The sequence below is a fragment of the Bufo bufo genome, chromosome 1, assembly GCF_905171765.1.
Source record: "Bufo bufo chromosome 1, aBufBuf1.1, whole genome shotgun sequence".
In the NCBI taxonomy this organism is placed as follows: domain Eukaryota; kingdom Metazoa; phylum Chordata; class Amphibia; order Anura; family Bufonidae; genus Bufo; species Bufo bufo.
The window spans coordinates 258,181,484-258,197,483 of NC_053389.1; the positions used below are offsets into that span (position 1 = coordinate 258,181,484).

Here is a 16,000-nt window from a genome sequence, read left to right on the forward strand (position 1 = left end):
GACTTCTAGGTCCGTTTGGTTTGTGACCCAGCAGAAACGCTGGCAGGTATCCTGAAATCACAAGGCTTGCAACCACCTGCAAGTGGAGACTGCTCTACACCTGACTTGGAGTGAACCTCCAGGTGTGGTGAACTACAGGTCCCAACAATCTGAATCAATCATCGATAGTTCAACACTAGAGGAACAGCCCTAGCTTTCTCAAGACAAAAGCGAATAGAAGAATGACAAATCTGGTTGAAAAATTTTGGATGGGAGCCCAAGAAGTTTCCAAATGCTTTCTCTGTGGACCTGTAAGACATGGCCTCATTCAAATACATGCAATAAATTCAACGGTGGGCCTTTTCACATCCGCTACAGCAATGAAATACTTGGTTTGGGTTAATAATTTGCATCAGAGGAGCATTTAAAGCTGGCCATACACGAGATAGCTTTCAGTCCAAACATTAAAGGAAAGGGTTATCACAAAATGACTTCTTCAAATCAAGTTTTATGTTAAACATATTTTTAACATTTTTGATGATGTTTTATATGTTTATCATAGGTAGGATTACAATAACACAAGAACCATCATTCACAGTGGTTGATGGTCACAGCTTATCTACTATCCCTCCCTACACAATAAACTATGCATAGGTCACAGTGCAAGTATGGAAAACTCTCCAATGGAAGTTGATGAACATCTCAGTCTACATATTCCCTTGGTCTAAGTGGCATCGGTAAAGCAAATCTGTAACTGCTGTTAAGGAGATTATCCAACCTAGGGGATTACAACCCCAATAGTGGTAACCTGCTAGTGATGGAGCATGTAGAAGACATATGCTTGATAACAGGAGCATTTCAGCCGAAGCTTAACACTGCGTGCCTCTATTTGAATCCTCACATACAAGACTAGATCCACGGTAGTGGACAATAGGTTGTGCTGCTGACAGTTTGAAGAATGAACCTGCCAGTGATGTGCCATTGTAGCACATGTGACCTTTGAGACATGTGATTGGTGACGGCAGTCATGGACCAAACCACTTCAGGTCCTGCAGGACTGCAGACAGGCATTTTGTTTTGTTTTTTTTAAACTGGCCACAGGTTGTCACCATTGGGGCTGTTGGCTCCTAGACAGACAATGAATTTAACAGCAGATCAGGCAAAATGCCCGCCCTATATAATCATGCACAGGGGGGAAAAAATCTATAATCCAAAAATAAAAATAAAATAAAAAAAGAGAATATGTCAGTATCTTGTTTTAATTATTAAAAACATACGGTTGTCCAATTCTCTTGTCCAAGGGGCAAACTGCAGGCAGGTTCATAAAATAATAAAACAGCTTAAACTCACCTCCCTGAGCTCCCTCCAATCCAGCAATTATTTTTTAATTTTAATTTTATTTATAGTCTGTCCATCAATGTTCAGAAAAGACCATTGGGGGTCTTTATAATTTTTTTTTTTATCACTTCACTTTTTTCGACAGGAGAAAATTGCAGTGACAAACACAGTTACAGCTGTGCCAGGTCTAGTTAGACCCAAAAGCAGCCTTCTAGTACTGGCATAGTGGCAATCATGTGCCAAGTCATTAAAGAGGACCTTTCACCGATTCTTACCCTATGAACTAAGTATACATACATGTAGAGCGGCGCCCGGGGATCTCTCTGCACTTACTATTATCCCCGGGCGCCGCTCCGTTCTGCTGCTATGTCCTCCGGTATCTCCGTTCCCTAAGTTATGGTAGGCGGAGTCTGCCCTAGCGCTGGCCAATCGCATTGCAGAGCTCACAGCCTGGGAGAAAATAACCTCCCAGGCTGTGAGCTCTGCGCTGCGATTGGCCAGCGCTAGGGCAGACTCCGCCTACCATAACTTAGGGACTGGTATCTCCTCCTACTATAACTTAGTGAGCAGAGATACCGGAGGGCATAACTGGAGAACGGAGCGGCGCCCGGGGATAATAGTAAGTGCAGTGAGATCCCCGGGCGCCGCTCTACATATCTGTATAGTTAGTTCATAGGGTAAGAATCGGTGAAAGGTCCTCTTTAAGCTCTGTAAAAACAGCAAATACAGGAGCGGTAAAAAACCCTTCCGTCTTCTTTCCAGGGTTCCCCGCAGTCTCCGACAGCGGATAACCTGACATTCGACTGTTCTATCGCTAGGGCAGCTACCTAACACCCTTGTGAAGAGCTGGCTGTGGACTATACAGGGAGTGCAGAATTATTAGGCAAATGAGTATTTTGACCACATCATTCTCTTTATGCATGTTGTCTTACTCCAAGCTGTATAGGCTCGAAAGCCTACTACCAATTAAGCATATTAGGTGATGTGCATCTCTGTAATGAGAAGGGGTGTGGTCTAATGACAGCAACACCCTATATTAGGTGTGCATAATTATTAGGCAACTTCCTTTCCTTTGGCAAAATGGGTCAAAAGAAGGACTTGACAGGCTCAGAAAAGTCTAAAATAGTGAGATATCTTGCAGAGGGATGCAGCACTCTTAAAATTGCAAAGCTTCTGAAGCGTGATCATCGAACAATCAAGCGTTTCATTCAAAATAGTCAACAGGGTCGCAAGAAGCGTGTGGAAAAACCAAGGCGCAAAATAACTGCCCATGAACTGAGAAAAGTCAAGCGTGCAGCTGCCAAGATGCCACTTGCCACCAGTTTGGCCATATTTCAGAGCTGCAACATCACTGGAGTGACCAAAAGCACAAGGTGTGCAATACTCAGAGACATGGCCAAGGTAAGAAAGGCTGAAAGACGACCACCACTGAACAAGACACACAAGCTGAAACGTCAAGACTGGGCCAAGAAATATCTCAAGACTGATTTTTCTAAGGTTTTATGGACTGATGAAATGAGAGTGAGTCTTGATGGGCCAGATGGATGGGCCCGTGGCTGGATTGGTAAAGGGCAGAGAGCTCCAGTCCGACTCAGACGCCAGCAAGATGGAGGTGGAGTACTGGTTTGGGCTGGTATCATCAAAGATGAGCTTGTGGGGCCTTTTCGGGTTGAGGATGGAGTCAAGCTCAACTCCCAGTCCTACTGCCAGTTTCTGGAAGACACCTTCTTCAAGCAGTGGTACAGGAAGAAGTCTGCATCCTTCAAGAAAAACATGATTTTCATGCAGGACAATGCTCCATCACACGCGTCCAAGTACTCCACAGCGTGGCTGGCAAGAAAGGGTATAAAAGAAGAAAATCTAATGACATGGCCTCCTTGTTCACCTGATCTGAACCCCATTGAGAACCTGTGGTCCATCATCAAATGTGAGATTTACAAGGAGGGAAAACAGTACACCTCTCTGAACAGTGTCTGGGAGGCTGTGGTTGCTGCTGCACGCAATGTTGATGGTGAACAGATCAAAACACTGACAGAATCCATGGATGGCAGGCTTTTGAGTGTCCTTGCAAAGAAAGGTGGCTATATTGGTCACTGATTTGTTTTTGTTTTGTTTTTGAATGTCAGAAATGTATATTTGTGAATGGTGAGATGTTATATTGGTTTCACTGGTAAAAATAAATAATTGAAATGGGTATATGTTTTTTGTTAAGTTGCCTAATAATTATGCACAGTAATAGTCACCTGCACACACAGATATCCCCCTAAAATAGCTAAAACTAAAAACAAACTAAAAACTACTTCCAAAAATATTCAGCTTTGATATTAATGAGTTTTTTGGGTTTATTGAGAACATGGTTGTTCAATAATAAAATTAATCCTCAAAAATACAACTTGCCTAATAATTCTGCACTCCCTGTAGATTACTGGACCAATGGACTTAGGGCGGAATCCACGGCTGGAAGTGATGCAAACTTTTTATCAGCACAAAGCGCCGGTTACAGTTTTATTGTTGTGGTTTATAAGGTGCATATAAACTTTGTTAACGGATCAGGAAGGGGCGCTGTGAGAGACACAGTCCACACGCCATGCTTATCTAGACCCTGGAGCCATGAGGTGAGACATACTGCACAGTTAGCATTGGGGGATGATGAGCTCAAAACTGGGGGAGGAATTGGAGTACTTAGGACACTGATTGGGGGATGCTGGGGTTGTTACTGGTTGGTTGGATCCATGCATTTAGATTGTGATGTCCGTGGTCCGAATAAGCATCGGCTGTGACTGCAAAAGATACCGGCGGGAAATAGTAAAGCTGTGGGCCAACCGAAAACATTGGGAGACAGTGGGAAGAGCCTCGTACGGGGCTGTGAAAATACAGGTCACAGATCGGGATATTGTGGACTGGATCTCGGAGGGCGTACGCCCAAATGTAATTAATCAATTTAATAGTTATCAAAAGGTATTCTGGAAATGGTAGGTGACCATGTGTATAAGGACTGTCCACTCCACAGTGAAGCCATGGAGGTATCAATGAGTGGAAGCATCTCGTACCTTATCTTGGTTCTCTCTGTTTCTGTAGCACAGGTTAGCGATGAGACGAATGAGATGAGCCTTGAACCCAACTGCAGCGTGTGTCAGGTCAATTCCAAGGGACGCGCTATGAGTGGAAGTAAAGACATTCTTGCTTTGTTTTCCAGCCAGATGTGTCAGACGCAGGGTCTCTGTTGAAGATGGAGAAGAAATACATAATTCATGCATCTGACAATGTACTGTCAGCTAAGGCTGACCTAACTGACATCCCTATAACTAGGATGCAGTTGTCCCAAATCACCCAGCCTAGTGCCAGAATGCAGTAGGCACCATCTCTGCACTATTATCAAGTATTTTATATTATATTTTAGGAAAAGTGGAGAAAAAAGTTCTTATCTGGAGTCATAAGCGACTACCTGTAAACTACATACCGACAACTGTGTCCAGTAAACCTGGGTAAGACTGCAAACCGGTAAGGTGATCGGCATCTGAAGTCATTTCACAGAGAAGATCCAAGAGCCTAATCACAACCAAGGCCTCCTGTGGAAGAAAGTAAAAGGCATTATATAGAAGAAGATGTGCACAAAGACACATACAGTAAGGCTGGACACAAGTCTCAACATTTATACACAGTACATGTCATAGATGTATGCCTACACAGTACATGTCATAGATGTATGCCTACACAGTACATGTCATAGATGTATGCCTACACAGTACATGTCATAGATGTATGCCTACACAGTACATGTCATAGATGTATGCCTACACAGTACATGTCATAGATGTATGCCCACACTGTTTTGAATACAGAAAGCCATAAAAAGGGTTGATCACACATTTCTTGACAAATAAAGAAAAAGCGTAATTTCATACCGTACATCCTGAAGAGGAAATGTTAAGTGGTCAAATACCTTGGCATTTACTGGGCTTTGAGGGAATGTCTTATCTTCTATCACAAGGTACATTCTGAGCATTTCCGCTATTAAGGACACTTGCCACTTAAGTTGTCCAGATTAGTAGATCAGGTCAGAGACATAGATGATTCAGTTCATTCTCCGACTCTATAAATATATACCTTTGCCAAGGGAGAGTGGCTTGTTGCTATTCAGTGGCAGTCACCACTCAGGGCAAAGGCCCTGTCGGCCCCAGTAAATGAGCGGAGGATAGTGGGGGCTTTGTTCTTTTAGCCAACCAAGGAAAACTTGCTGGAATGTCTTCATGCAATGCGAAGGCTCAAATCAATTGTATATCGGGTAAAATCTGAACTGGCACTTCAGGAATGCAACGGATCAGATCCATAAAGCATTGTCAGATAGGATGGAGCCTTCTGTAAACTAGGGGAAGAATATGCCCAAAAATGATAAACCTTCCAAATAGGTGGGCTGGAATTGGACCACGTACCGGTAGGTGGATTTAGAAAGCACAATCTATCCCCTATACTAAAAACTGCTCCTTGATCTAGTGTTCCCAGTCAGGCATACTACAATTAGCAACATTACCTCTTCCTCACGATCCCCTGGCGACACCAGGATCAGCACTGCTTTGCTCTGCTTCTGGAAACAGTCAGAAAGGAACTCGGCTATTTGTTGCAGACTAGTCATCTCAGTCTTTGTAAGAGAGCTCTTCTCATTTATTTTAGACAAAATAAGTTCTAAAAGGGTCAACCTGTCGACAAGAACATAGGTGGTTAACAATGGACAACAGAACTATATAGAAAAGAGGGCACAGCAGTACAACAGCCTGTCTGTGTAATTAGGTTGCTACTGGGAAACCATCAACAAGCAGGGTAGAGGTTGGTTCCAGGTCTAAAGGTTTCTATTATAACAACAGCTTATGTGAAAACTCAACTCATTATCACAATAACCGGACATCAAAATTGCAACTCCGCTCCATTCACTTCAATACGGCTCATCTGTAATACCAGACACAGCCTATGGCCAGGTGTCACGCTGTTTCAGGAAGAAAGCAGCCATATTTTTGATACCCTAACCCATTTAAGGGGGTTGTGCCACAAAAAATATTCTACATATTTCAAAACCAGCACCTGGATCTGAATACTTTTGCAATTGCATGTGATAAAAGATTTAGTATAGCCACTGAGTTATTCAATAAAATCTATCTGTATAGCGCCACCTGCTGTTTGTTCTTTTCCTTATTTCCTGTCTGCCTCACTGACATGGTCGCACAAGTTCAGTTTAAAAATTCAATTGTCACCAGCCATATCTTCTGTTAGAAGCTTTGCCAGTTACGGGGAGTGAGCTGAAGCAGGAAGGACACCTCCTGAGAAAAAAAAAGACCCTCCCCTCAAATGAGATAGTGAGAGAGCTGCAGCAGAAAGGACACAACCCCCGAGCAGCCAGCCTGAAATACATCTAGCAGAACATTTGGAGCTGGATCTTTGGTTCCATGTGAGGTAAAATGCTGTTTCTAGCTTAGATATCAGATTTTCACTTTAATGGCATAACCCCTTTAATGTACTGGTCTAGAGTGTTCTTAATTTGTTAAAGAGTATATATAAAAAAAAATTGCCCCCACCCCCCGTTTTGTGTATACAGCTTCTATGCAGACCTATGTGTCTCAATGGTAACATACGCCAAATCCTGTGTAGTCTGAAAATACATTTATATATCCTTCCATCGAGGCATGTATACGTGTGAGAAGTAGAGCACGGATGCAACGTCTATTCTACATGTTTTATAATATCAGAAAGAAAAAGGCGGCTTTAGGTGATCTTTTCATCATTCAATTCCAGGAAATATCCAGTAAGTTGTCAGGAAAGAAGATTGTGCTTTAAAGCCGTTAAGACTCTTCTGCAGCAATGGCGCCAACCTGGATCCTGTAATCTTAAACCTCCACTTGGTGCCAGCTTGTGGCCAAGAAGTGATGTTAACCAACCAATTTAAAACCATTACAGACACAGAAACATGTACTTAGGGAACGTGTACCAGCTTTAAAACCACATACACTTTAAATAATGCCGAACTCTCGAGACAAAACCTATATGGCAATTCAACTGGATATGCCCTGTCCAAATCATAGACAAATTAGTAGAGGTCTGTCTGCTTGGACCTCCAGGATCCTGAGAATGGGGGTGCCCCGATCCAGTGAACAAGGGCCCCTGAATGCACAGTCATTAACGGGCATCTGTCAGCAGATTTGTACCTATGAAACTGACTGATCTGTTGAATGTGTGCCTGGCAGCTGAAGGCATCTGTGTTGGTCCCATGTTCCAATGTGCCCGCATTGCTGAGAAAAATTAAGTTTCAATATATGCAAATGAGCCTCTAGGAGCAACGTAGGCATTGCCATTACACCTAGAGGCTCTGCTCTCTCTGCAACTGCTGCACCCTCTGACAGGGCCAGGCAGTGTAAACGTGATAACGCCTGGCCCTGACTTCTACTAAAGTCAATCGAAGTGCAGAGGGCGTGGCAGCTGCCTCTAGGTGTAACGGCAACACCCCCATTGCTCCTAGAGGTTCATTTGTATATGTTCAAACCTCATTTTTATCAGCAATGCGGGCACATATGAACATAGGACCAACACAGATGCCTTCAGCTGCCAAGAGCACGTAAAACAGGTCAGCCAGTATCATAGATACAGATCTGCTGACAGATGCACTTAAATGTCTATAGAATATGTTGAACAGCACGGTGAGCTTGCTCGTCTGTATCTGTATCTCCCATAGAATTGTGCATGCATTACCCCCGGACTGCCGGCATTGAAGTCTCACTTGCTATCCATACATTTTTTCTTTGGAAAACCCCTTTAAGTGTCAAAACACATTAACATGAGTTTACCTATCAGCATGGCTCTGTGAAGCATACATCTGTTTCACCAGTTCAGGGCACCTCAAGAAACGGTCCGTGACTATCAGGTGTCTGAAATAAGGAGGGAAAAAAATTATAACTTTCATTAAAAAAAATGGTCACTACTCGTCGTCATCTTCTACAAAGACAATTCACTTCAGCCAATTCTTAGTAATAGCAGTTTCCTAAAAGTCAACCAACATCCAAAAGGGCCGGTATTAAATTCAGTTTTTTATTCTTGTGGCGTCAGGAGGGAGGTACACTCCAAGTTGATGTTTACTTGGAATTAATGTCATTCCGCAACCCAAGCTCATGGCAGAGGTTATAATGAAATGAGGAGTTCTGTAAGAACTACAGGTTCCATAAAGAACATCATTATCAAAGACATAAGCAAGAAGGCTGTAAAAGAAACATGGCAAGCTCTCAGAGTCTGTAAAAGAACAATGGTATGTTCTGCAAGCTTGGGACAACCTACGCAACTGTCCACACAAGTCATACTGACGCCGGAAGATTCTTGAGCAATCACCCCTTCGTTGTCTTTTTATAGTCTTCTACATTACATTTTTTATTGAAAGAACATTTTCACGTGGCCAAAACATTTGTCCAGTATTAAGTCTTGACTCAATCATCACAAATTTGGACTAGATTTTCCAATTCATCAAGCCTGGACAGGTATTTGTGTTCTATTCTTGACTACATTTGGAGCCATCTGAACTTTTTTAGAACATTCCACAGGGTGGAGTATAGAAGCAATAAAGGTTCTACACCAACAACATGCAAAATAATTGTTGCCTTCAGCAACTTAAAATAACCATTATGTGTATCACTGGTACCTATGAAAGCTGCACAAGTTCTGTATTTACTTCAATCCCTAAACGTCATTCACTATAAACCTTTTACAAAAGGCAGACTTAACATTGCAAATGGTGAAACAACCTGTTTGAGAGTGTAAGCTCATAAGCCTGCCTGAACAAATGAGAAGGGCGAGCGGAGAAAGGCACACTCTACAAGTCAGACATTTGTGGGGCTCATAAACATTTAACAATGTCAAGAGACAAATAAGAACATGCTATCCACCCTCCCCTTCATGACATGAGTGAGGTCTGACAGGGAACAATGTCATCCCGAACAACAGTAGACACTATTGAGATCACAAGCCTCAAGGCTAGATTCTCGAACTTAGAATAAAATGATAGATGAATACATCTTCGAGGCTAAGGCATGTTAACATTAACCATTAACAATAGCAGCAATGATTTCCATAATCTGAAGTAGATCAGTAAATCACTGGATACAGGAGATGGGGAGTTGCTTTCAAGAAGTTTCAAATTGCAGTAGAGTTGTTGCGATACCAAATTTTTGATTCGGTTTCGATACCATGAAAAAGTATTGCGATACTCGATACCATTCGATACCACGCGAAAAAAATAAACAAAAAAAGCCACGTGCATTCCTCATTTTTAAAAATGGCGAATCGCGCAGTTTTTATTTTATTTTTTCTGTTCCGGCATTCACCACCTAGATTTTTTTTTTATATTTTAATAGTTTGGACTTTTCTGACGTGGCGATGTAATATGTTTATTTATATATTTTATATGTGAAATTGGGAAAAGGGGGGGTGATTTATACTTCATATTTTAGTGTTTGTTTTTTTTTCACTTTTTATTTAATAACTATTTCCCCCCTTAGGGGCTAGAACCTGGGATCTTTCATCCCTTTTCCTATTCACCCTGATAGATCTCTATCAGGGTGAATAGGACTCCACACTGTCCCTGCTGCTCTGTGCTTTGTGCACACAGCATCAGGGATGTTACCATGGCAACCAGGGCTTCTGTAGCGTCCTGGCTGCCATGGTAACCGATCGGAGCCCCAGGCTTACACAGCTGGGGCTCCGATCAGAAGCTGCCACTGCACCACCAATGAGGGGGAGTGGAGAGGTCCCTGTGGCCACTGCCACCAATGATTTTAATACTGGAGGGTTGAGAGGGGCCGGCGCACTGTGCCACCAATGATTTTAATGGGATGGGGGGATTGAGGGGGGGGGCACACTGCACCACCAATGATTTTACCCCTTTATACAGGAGGCGAGTACTAGCAGATCAGCGGCAGTTAACTGCCGCTGATCGCAGCTCCCTGTCAGGGGCAGGGTGCCGGCAATGCGATTCTGCTGCCGGCACCCGCCTCCTGTATGTGTTAAAGACTGACTACTGTATATGAGTCCAGACTTTCACTATTAGGCCACACAGAGCGGCGCCCAGCGATGTCTCAGCACTCACCATTTAGTCCTGGGCGCCGCTCCGTTCGCCCGCAGTGCCCCATTACTGTCTCCTCTCCTGCTCCACATGCTGCTGATTACTATCGGAGCGATGGGAGGAGACATCAGCTTCACTAGTGGGCGTTCCTTCTCCCTGGCTGTAGCGCTGTCCAATCGCAGCGCAGGGAAAAGGAACGCCCACTAGTGAAGCTGATGTCTCCTCCCATCGCTCTGATAGTAATCCTATCATTGGTGGCGCAGTGCGCCCGCCCCTCCTCCGCCCCTCTCTTCTCATTGCCGCCCCTCCTCCACCCTCTCTCTTCTCATTGCCGCCCCTCCTCCGCCCCTCTCTTCTCATTGCCGCCCCTCCTCCGCCCCTCTCTTCTCATTGGTGGCAGCGGCAGCAGCACAGGGGGAGGGAGGACAGCTTCCTTCTCCCCGTGCTGCTGAGAGAGAACATGAGCGCGCCGATAGCAGCGCGCTCATGTTCAGAGATACTAGACTGCGCAGAAGCGCAGCCCAGTATCGAAAAAACGGAAATCCCGGTATCGTATCGATACCGGGACAAAAGTATCGATTGGGTATCGAAATTTCGATACCCGCAACAACCCTAAATTGCAGCTGTGTATCTTACACCAGTAGCTACAGTATACATGCTGTGCTAAGAAACAGGATTCCCTGTTCTTGGAAATAGTGGGGGGAATCACAGGAATATGCCCTCAAACATATATATTTGTAAAGATATACTATATAGACAACAGTATTTGGACACCTTCTGGAGCTTTCATGACATCCCATTCTAAATCCAAAGGTATCATTATGGAGTTAGTCCTCCATCTGCAGCTAAACCAGGTTCTACTCTTGTGGAAAGACTTTCTACAAGATGTTGCAGTGAGTGTGTGGGAATTTTTGCCCATACATCCAGAAAAGCATATGTAAGGTTAGACTATGTTGGACGAGAACCCATGTCTTGGGATAGCCATTCTACTTCAACCCAAAGGTGTTCATTGGGTTTGAGGTCAGAACTCTGTGCGGTCCACACTCACCCAAGCATACCTTTATGGACCTTGCTTTGTACACTGGGAACAGTCATGCTATAACATAAAAGGGCCTTCTCCAAACTGTTCACACAAAGTGAAAACATACGATTGTCCAAAATGTCATGGTATGCTGAAGGATTAAAGGATAACTGTCGTATATATATATATATTTTTTTGGAGTATTGGATTGTGGTGATTAATATCACATTGGTGGCCCTATTTCAACTTTTCACTGTGTATTCAATTACCCCTTAATTCCACACTTTTGTTCCCTGTACTGCCTACTTTTACCTGTGCTTAAAATAGGGTTGCTAGGCATGGTCCGTCTATCTGTTGATAGACAGAGCACGCTGCGTGCAAGGTCACATTACTGACAGCCAGGGACTGTAAGTAAATCATTAAAGCCAGGTCCTCCCCAGCAGCTGATAACAGTGCCTGGGCTGTGTGCACTTCTCCCTGTCCCTGCGCTTGGCAGACGCTCCCTCACTCAGCAGACTTGGAGAATGCAGAGTTGGAGCAGCGCAGACCAGGGAAGGGAGATCGGCCATCTGCTCAGTGTATAAATGAAAGCAACATGTGGTAAGAGGACCCCTTTGTGCTGCAGAAGATTAACCCTTTGAGGGGGAGGGCTCTGGTTACTGACACTTTTGGGGGGCTATTGTTACTGGCTACTGGCTAGTGAGGGCAGGCGGGATGAGCCTCAGGGTGAGGGCAGTGGCGGCAATCTTAACGGAATAGTGAAATTGCAGTTTTATGCAGACTGGTTGCTAAGGGCTGAATCTTATTAAATATGGGGTAAGTCAGTCTAATAGTAACTGATTCTGGAATATCATGTTATTAGTAACTACATATATGAAAATTGAAATTAGGGTCTAAATGTGACAGTTATCCTTTAAGATTTTACTTTACTGGAACTAAAGGACCTAGGCCAGTGGTGGCGAACCTATGGCACGGGTGCCAGAGGCGGCACTCAGAGCCCTCTTTGTGGGCACCCGCACCCTGGAAAAAGTGTATGGTGTGCCAGTATGCCTTAGACTTATCCTGCCATTTATCAGCGCAGGGTGCACTATGAACAGCCCAGGCAGTGCACTGAATGTAGGCAGGCTATTATACTACATGGAAGATATACTGGACTGTAGTATTCAGGTTATTATACTACATGGAGGATATACTATACTCGACTGTAGTATTGACCTAGGCCAACCTCATTATCCCTCCTTCTCCAAACTTTACAGGTTTAGTCAGGCAGGTAATGTTCCCCCCCGGCATTGACCAAACCCAAACTCATCCATCAGACTGCTAGATAGAGAAATATGATTCACTGCTCCCCAGTTTAGTGGTGGCGTGCTTTACACCACTCCATCTGAGGCTTGGCATTGTTCTTGGTGATCTAAGTCTTGCATGCAGCTGCTTAGCCCTGGAAACCCATGCCATAAAGCTCCAGGAATAGTGCTATACATGTTAATGCCAAAGGTTTGGAAGTGGGCAATTACTTACTCAGCAGAGCATTGGCAACTTTTATGTGCTCTTAGCCTTAGCATTTGGCAACCCCCAACCCCCGCTGTAACTTTAAGTGGTCTGTCACTTTGTGGCGGAGTTGCTACATTCCTAAATGCTTCCACTTTGTAATAATACCAGTCACAGTGGATCGTGGAATATCTAGGAAGGAAGAAATTTCATGAAATGACATCCTAGTACAAGACCACGCTGGAATTCAGTAAACTCTTTAGAACAACCCATTCTTTCACAAATGTATGCAAAGGCAGACTGCATGGTTGGATTTTATACACCTGTGACAATGGGACTCAATGAAACCCCTAAATTCAATGATTAAGAGGGGTGTCCAAATATTTTTCTCCATATAGTGAATATCTAGTTGACATAAAATGCCAATTCTGGCCCACAGCTACATGATATAAACCATGACCCAATGCAACTGACTGTAAAGCATTTGGGGTGGGATACCATAAGAAGGAAAACAGTCTGAGGTAGAGAATCTAAGGGCTCATTCAGATGGCCATATGCTGTCCGCAAAAATGTGGATCCGTTTTTTTGCGGACAGTTCAGCATGTCCGCAAAGAAACGGGTTGCATTCCGTTATTTTTTTTTTTTTTGCTGACCCATAGACTTCAATGGGGCCATGTCCTAATTTTCACTGACAAGTATAGGACATGTTTCATTTGTTTTGATGAGCTGTGCAATGGAAGAAAAGGCCCCATAGAAGTGAATGGGACAGCATCTAATCCGCAAAAAAACGGATCCGCATTTTTGCTGCCTGAGCCCTAAAAGCTGCCAATACACAGTAGACAGTAGGAGGGGGGGGACAACCCACAAGAGTGAAAATAATGGACATGTTGAAATCCAACAGTCTGCTCCTTCTCCTGCCCTACATCTACTGCCAGGGAAAAGTCGAAATACCCCAATACACATTAAAGGGTTTGCCATTCCTGCCCAAATTGTCAGGTTTATAGATATACTGTACATTGAATATACACTGCTCAAAAAAATAAAGGGAACACTTAAACAACACAATGTAACTCCAAGTCAATCACACTTCTGTGAAATCAAACTGTCCACTTAGGAAGCAACACTGAGTGACAATCAGTTTCACATGCTGTTGTGCAAATGGGATAGACAACAGGTGGAAATTATAGGCAATTAGCAAGACACCCCCAATAAAGGAGTGGTTCTGCAGGTGGAGACCATAGACCACTTCTCAGTTCCTATGCTTCCTGGCTGATGTTTTGGTCACTTTTGAATGCTGGCGGTGCTTTCACTCTAGTGGTAGCATGAGACGGAGTCTACAACCCACACAAGTGGCTCAGGTAGTGCAGCTTATCCAGGATGGCACATCAATGTGAGCTTTGGCAAGAAGGTTTGCTGTGTCTGTCAGCGTAGTGTCCAGAGCATGGAGGCGCTACCAGGAGACAGGCCAGTACATCAGGAGACGTGGAGGAGGCCGTAGGAGGGCAACAACCCAGCAGCAGGACCGCTACCTTCGCCTTTGTGCAAGGAGGAACAGGAGTAGCACTGCCAGAGCCCTGCAAAATGACCTCCAGCAGGCCACAAATGTGCATGTGTCTGCTCAAACGGTCAGAAACAGACTCCATGAGGGTGATATGAGGGCCCGACGTCCACAATTGGGGGTTGTGTTTACAGCCCAACACTGTGCAAAACGTTTGGCATTTGCAAAAGAACACCAAGATTGGCAAATTCGCCACTGGCGCCCTGTGCTCTTCACAGATGAAAGCAGGTTCACACTGAGCACATGTGACAGACGTGACAGAGTCTGGAGGCGCTGTGGAGAACGTTCTGCTGCCTGCAACATCCTCCAGCATGACCGGTTTGGCATTGGGTCAGTAATGGTGTGGGTTGGCATTTCTTTGGAGGGCCGCACAGCCCTCCATGTACTCGCCAGAGGTAGCCTGACTGCCATTAGGCATCGAGATGAGATCCTCAGACCCCTTGTGAGACCATATGCTGGTGCGGTTGGCCCTGGGTTCCTCCTAATACAAGACAATGCTAGACCTCATGTGGCTGGAGTGTGTCAGCAGTTCCTGCAAGACGAAGGCATTGATGCTATGGACTGGCCCGCCCGTTCCCCAGACCTGAATCCAATTGAGCACATCTGGGATATCATGTCTCGCTCTATCCACCAACGTCACGTTGCACCACAGACTGTCAAGGAGTTGGCAGATGCTTTAGTCCAGGTCTGGGAGGAGATCCCTCAGGAGACCGTCCGCCACCTCATCAGGAGCATGCACACGCATTGTAGGGAGGTAATACAGGCACGTGGAGGCCACACAGTACTGAGCCTCATTTTGACTTGTTTTAACCACCTCAGCCCCCAGTGCTTAAACACCCTGAAAGACCAGGCCACTTTTTACACTTCTGACCTACACTACTTTCACCATTTATTGCTCGGTCATGCAACTTACCACCCAAATGAATTTTACCTCCTTTTCTTCTCACTAATAGAGCTTTCATTTGGTGGTATTTCATTGCTGCTGACATTTTTACTTTTTTTGTTATTAATCGAAATTTAACGATTTTTTTGCAAAAAAATGACATTTTTCACTTTCAGTTGTAAAATTTTGCAAAAAAAATGACATCCATATATAAATTTTGCTCTAAATTTATTGTTCTACATGTCTTTGATAAAAAAAAAATGTTTGGGTAAAAAAAAAATGGTTTGGGTAAAAGTTCTAGCGTTTACAAACTATGGTACAAAAATGTGAATTTCCGCTTTTTGAAGCAGCTCTGACTTTCTGAGCACCTGTCATGTTTCCTGAGGTTCTACAATGCCCAGACAGTACAAACACCCCACAAATGACCCCATTTCGGAAAGTACACACCCTAAGGTATTCGCTGATGGGCATAGTGAGTTCATAGAACTTTTTATTTTTTGTCACAAGTTAGCGGAAAATGATGATTTTTTTTTTTTTTTTTTTCTTACAAAGTCTCATATTCCACTAACTTGTGACAAAAAATAAAAACTTCCATGAACTCACTATGCCCATCACGAAATACCTTGGGGTCTCTTCTTTCCA

The 16,000-nt window shown here is 44.0% G+C and overlaps 1 protein-coding gene across 3 annotated transcripts in view; it reads right to left on the reverse strand.

Annotated features, from left to right (window-relative positions):
• Positions 1 to 16,000, reverse strand: part of ATXN10 (ataxin 10) — a 254,113-nt gene that overhangs the window by 108,710 nt on the left and 129,403 nt on the right. For all 3 annotated transcript variants that reach the window (XM_040439132.1, XM_040439131.1, XM_040439133.1), the window contains exons 6-9: positions 8,148 to 8,228; positions 5,849 to 6,014; positions 4,778 to 4,886; positions 4,368 to 4,537 (exon numbers count right to left, since the gene is read on the reverse strand). In XM_040439132.1, the coding sequence (XP_040295066.1) occupies positions 4,368 to 4,537; positions 4,778 to 4,886; positions 5,849 to 6,014; positions 8,148 to 8,228 (526 nt within the window). The remainder of the gene's footprint in view (positions 1 to 4,367; positions 4,538 to 4,777; positions 4,887 to 5,848; positions 6,015 to 8,147; positions 8,229 to 16,000) is intronic.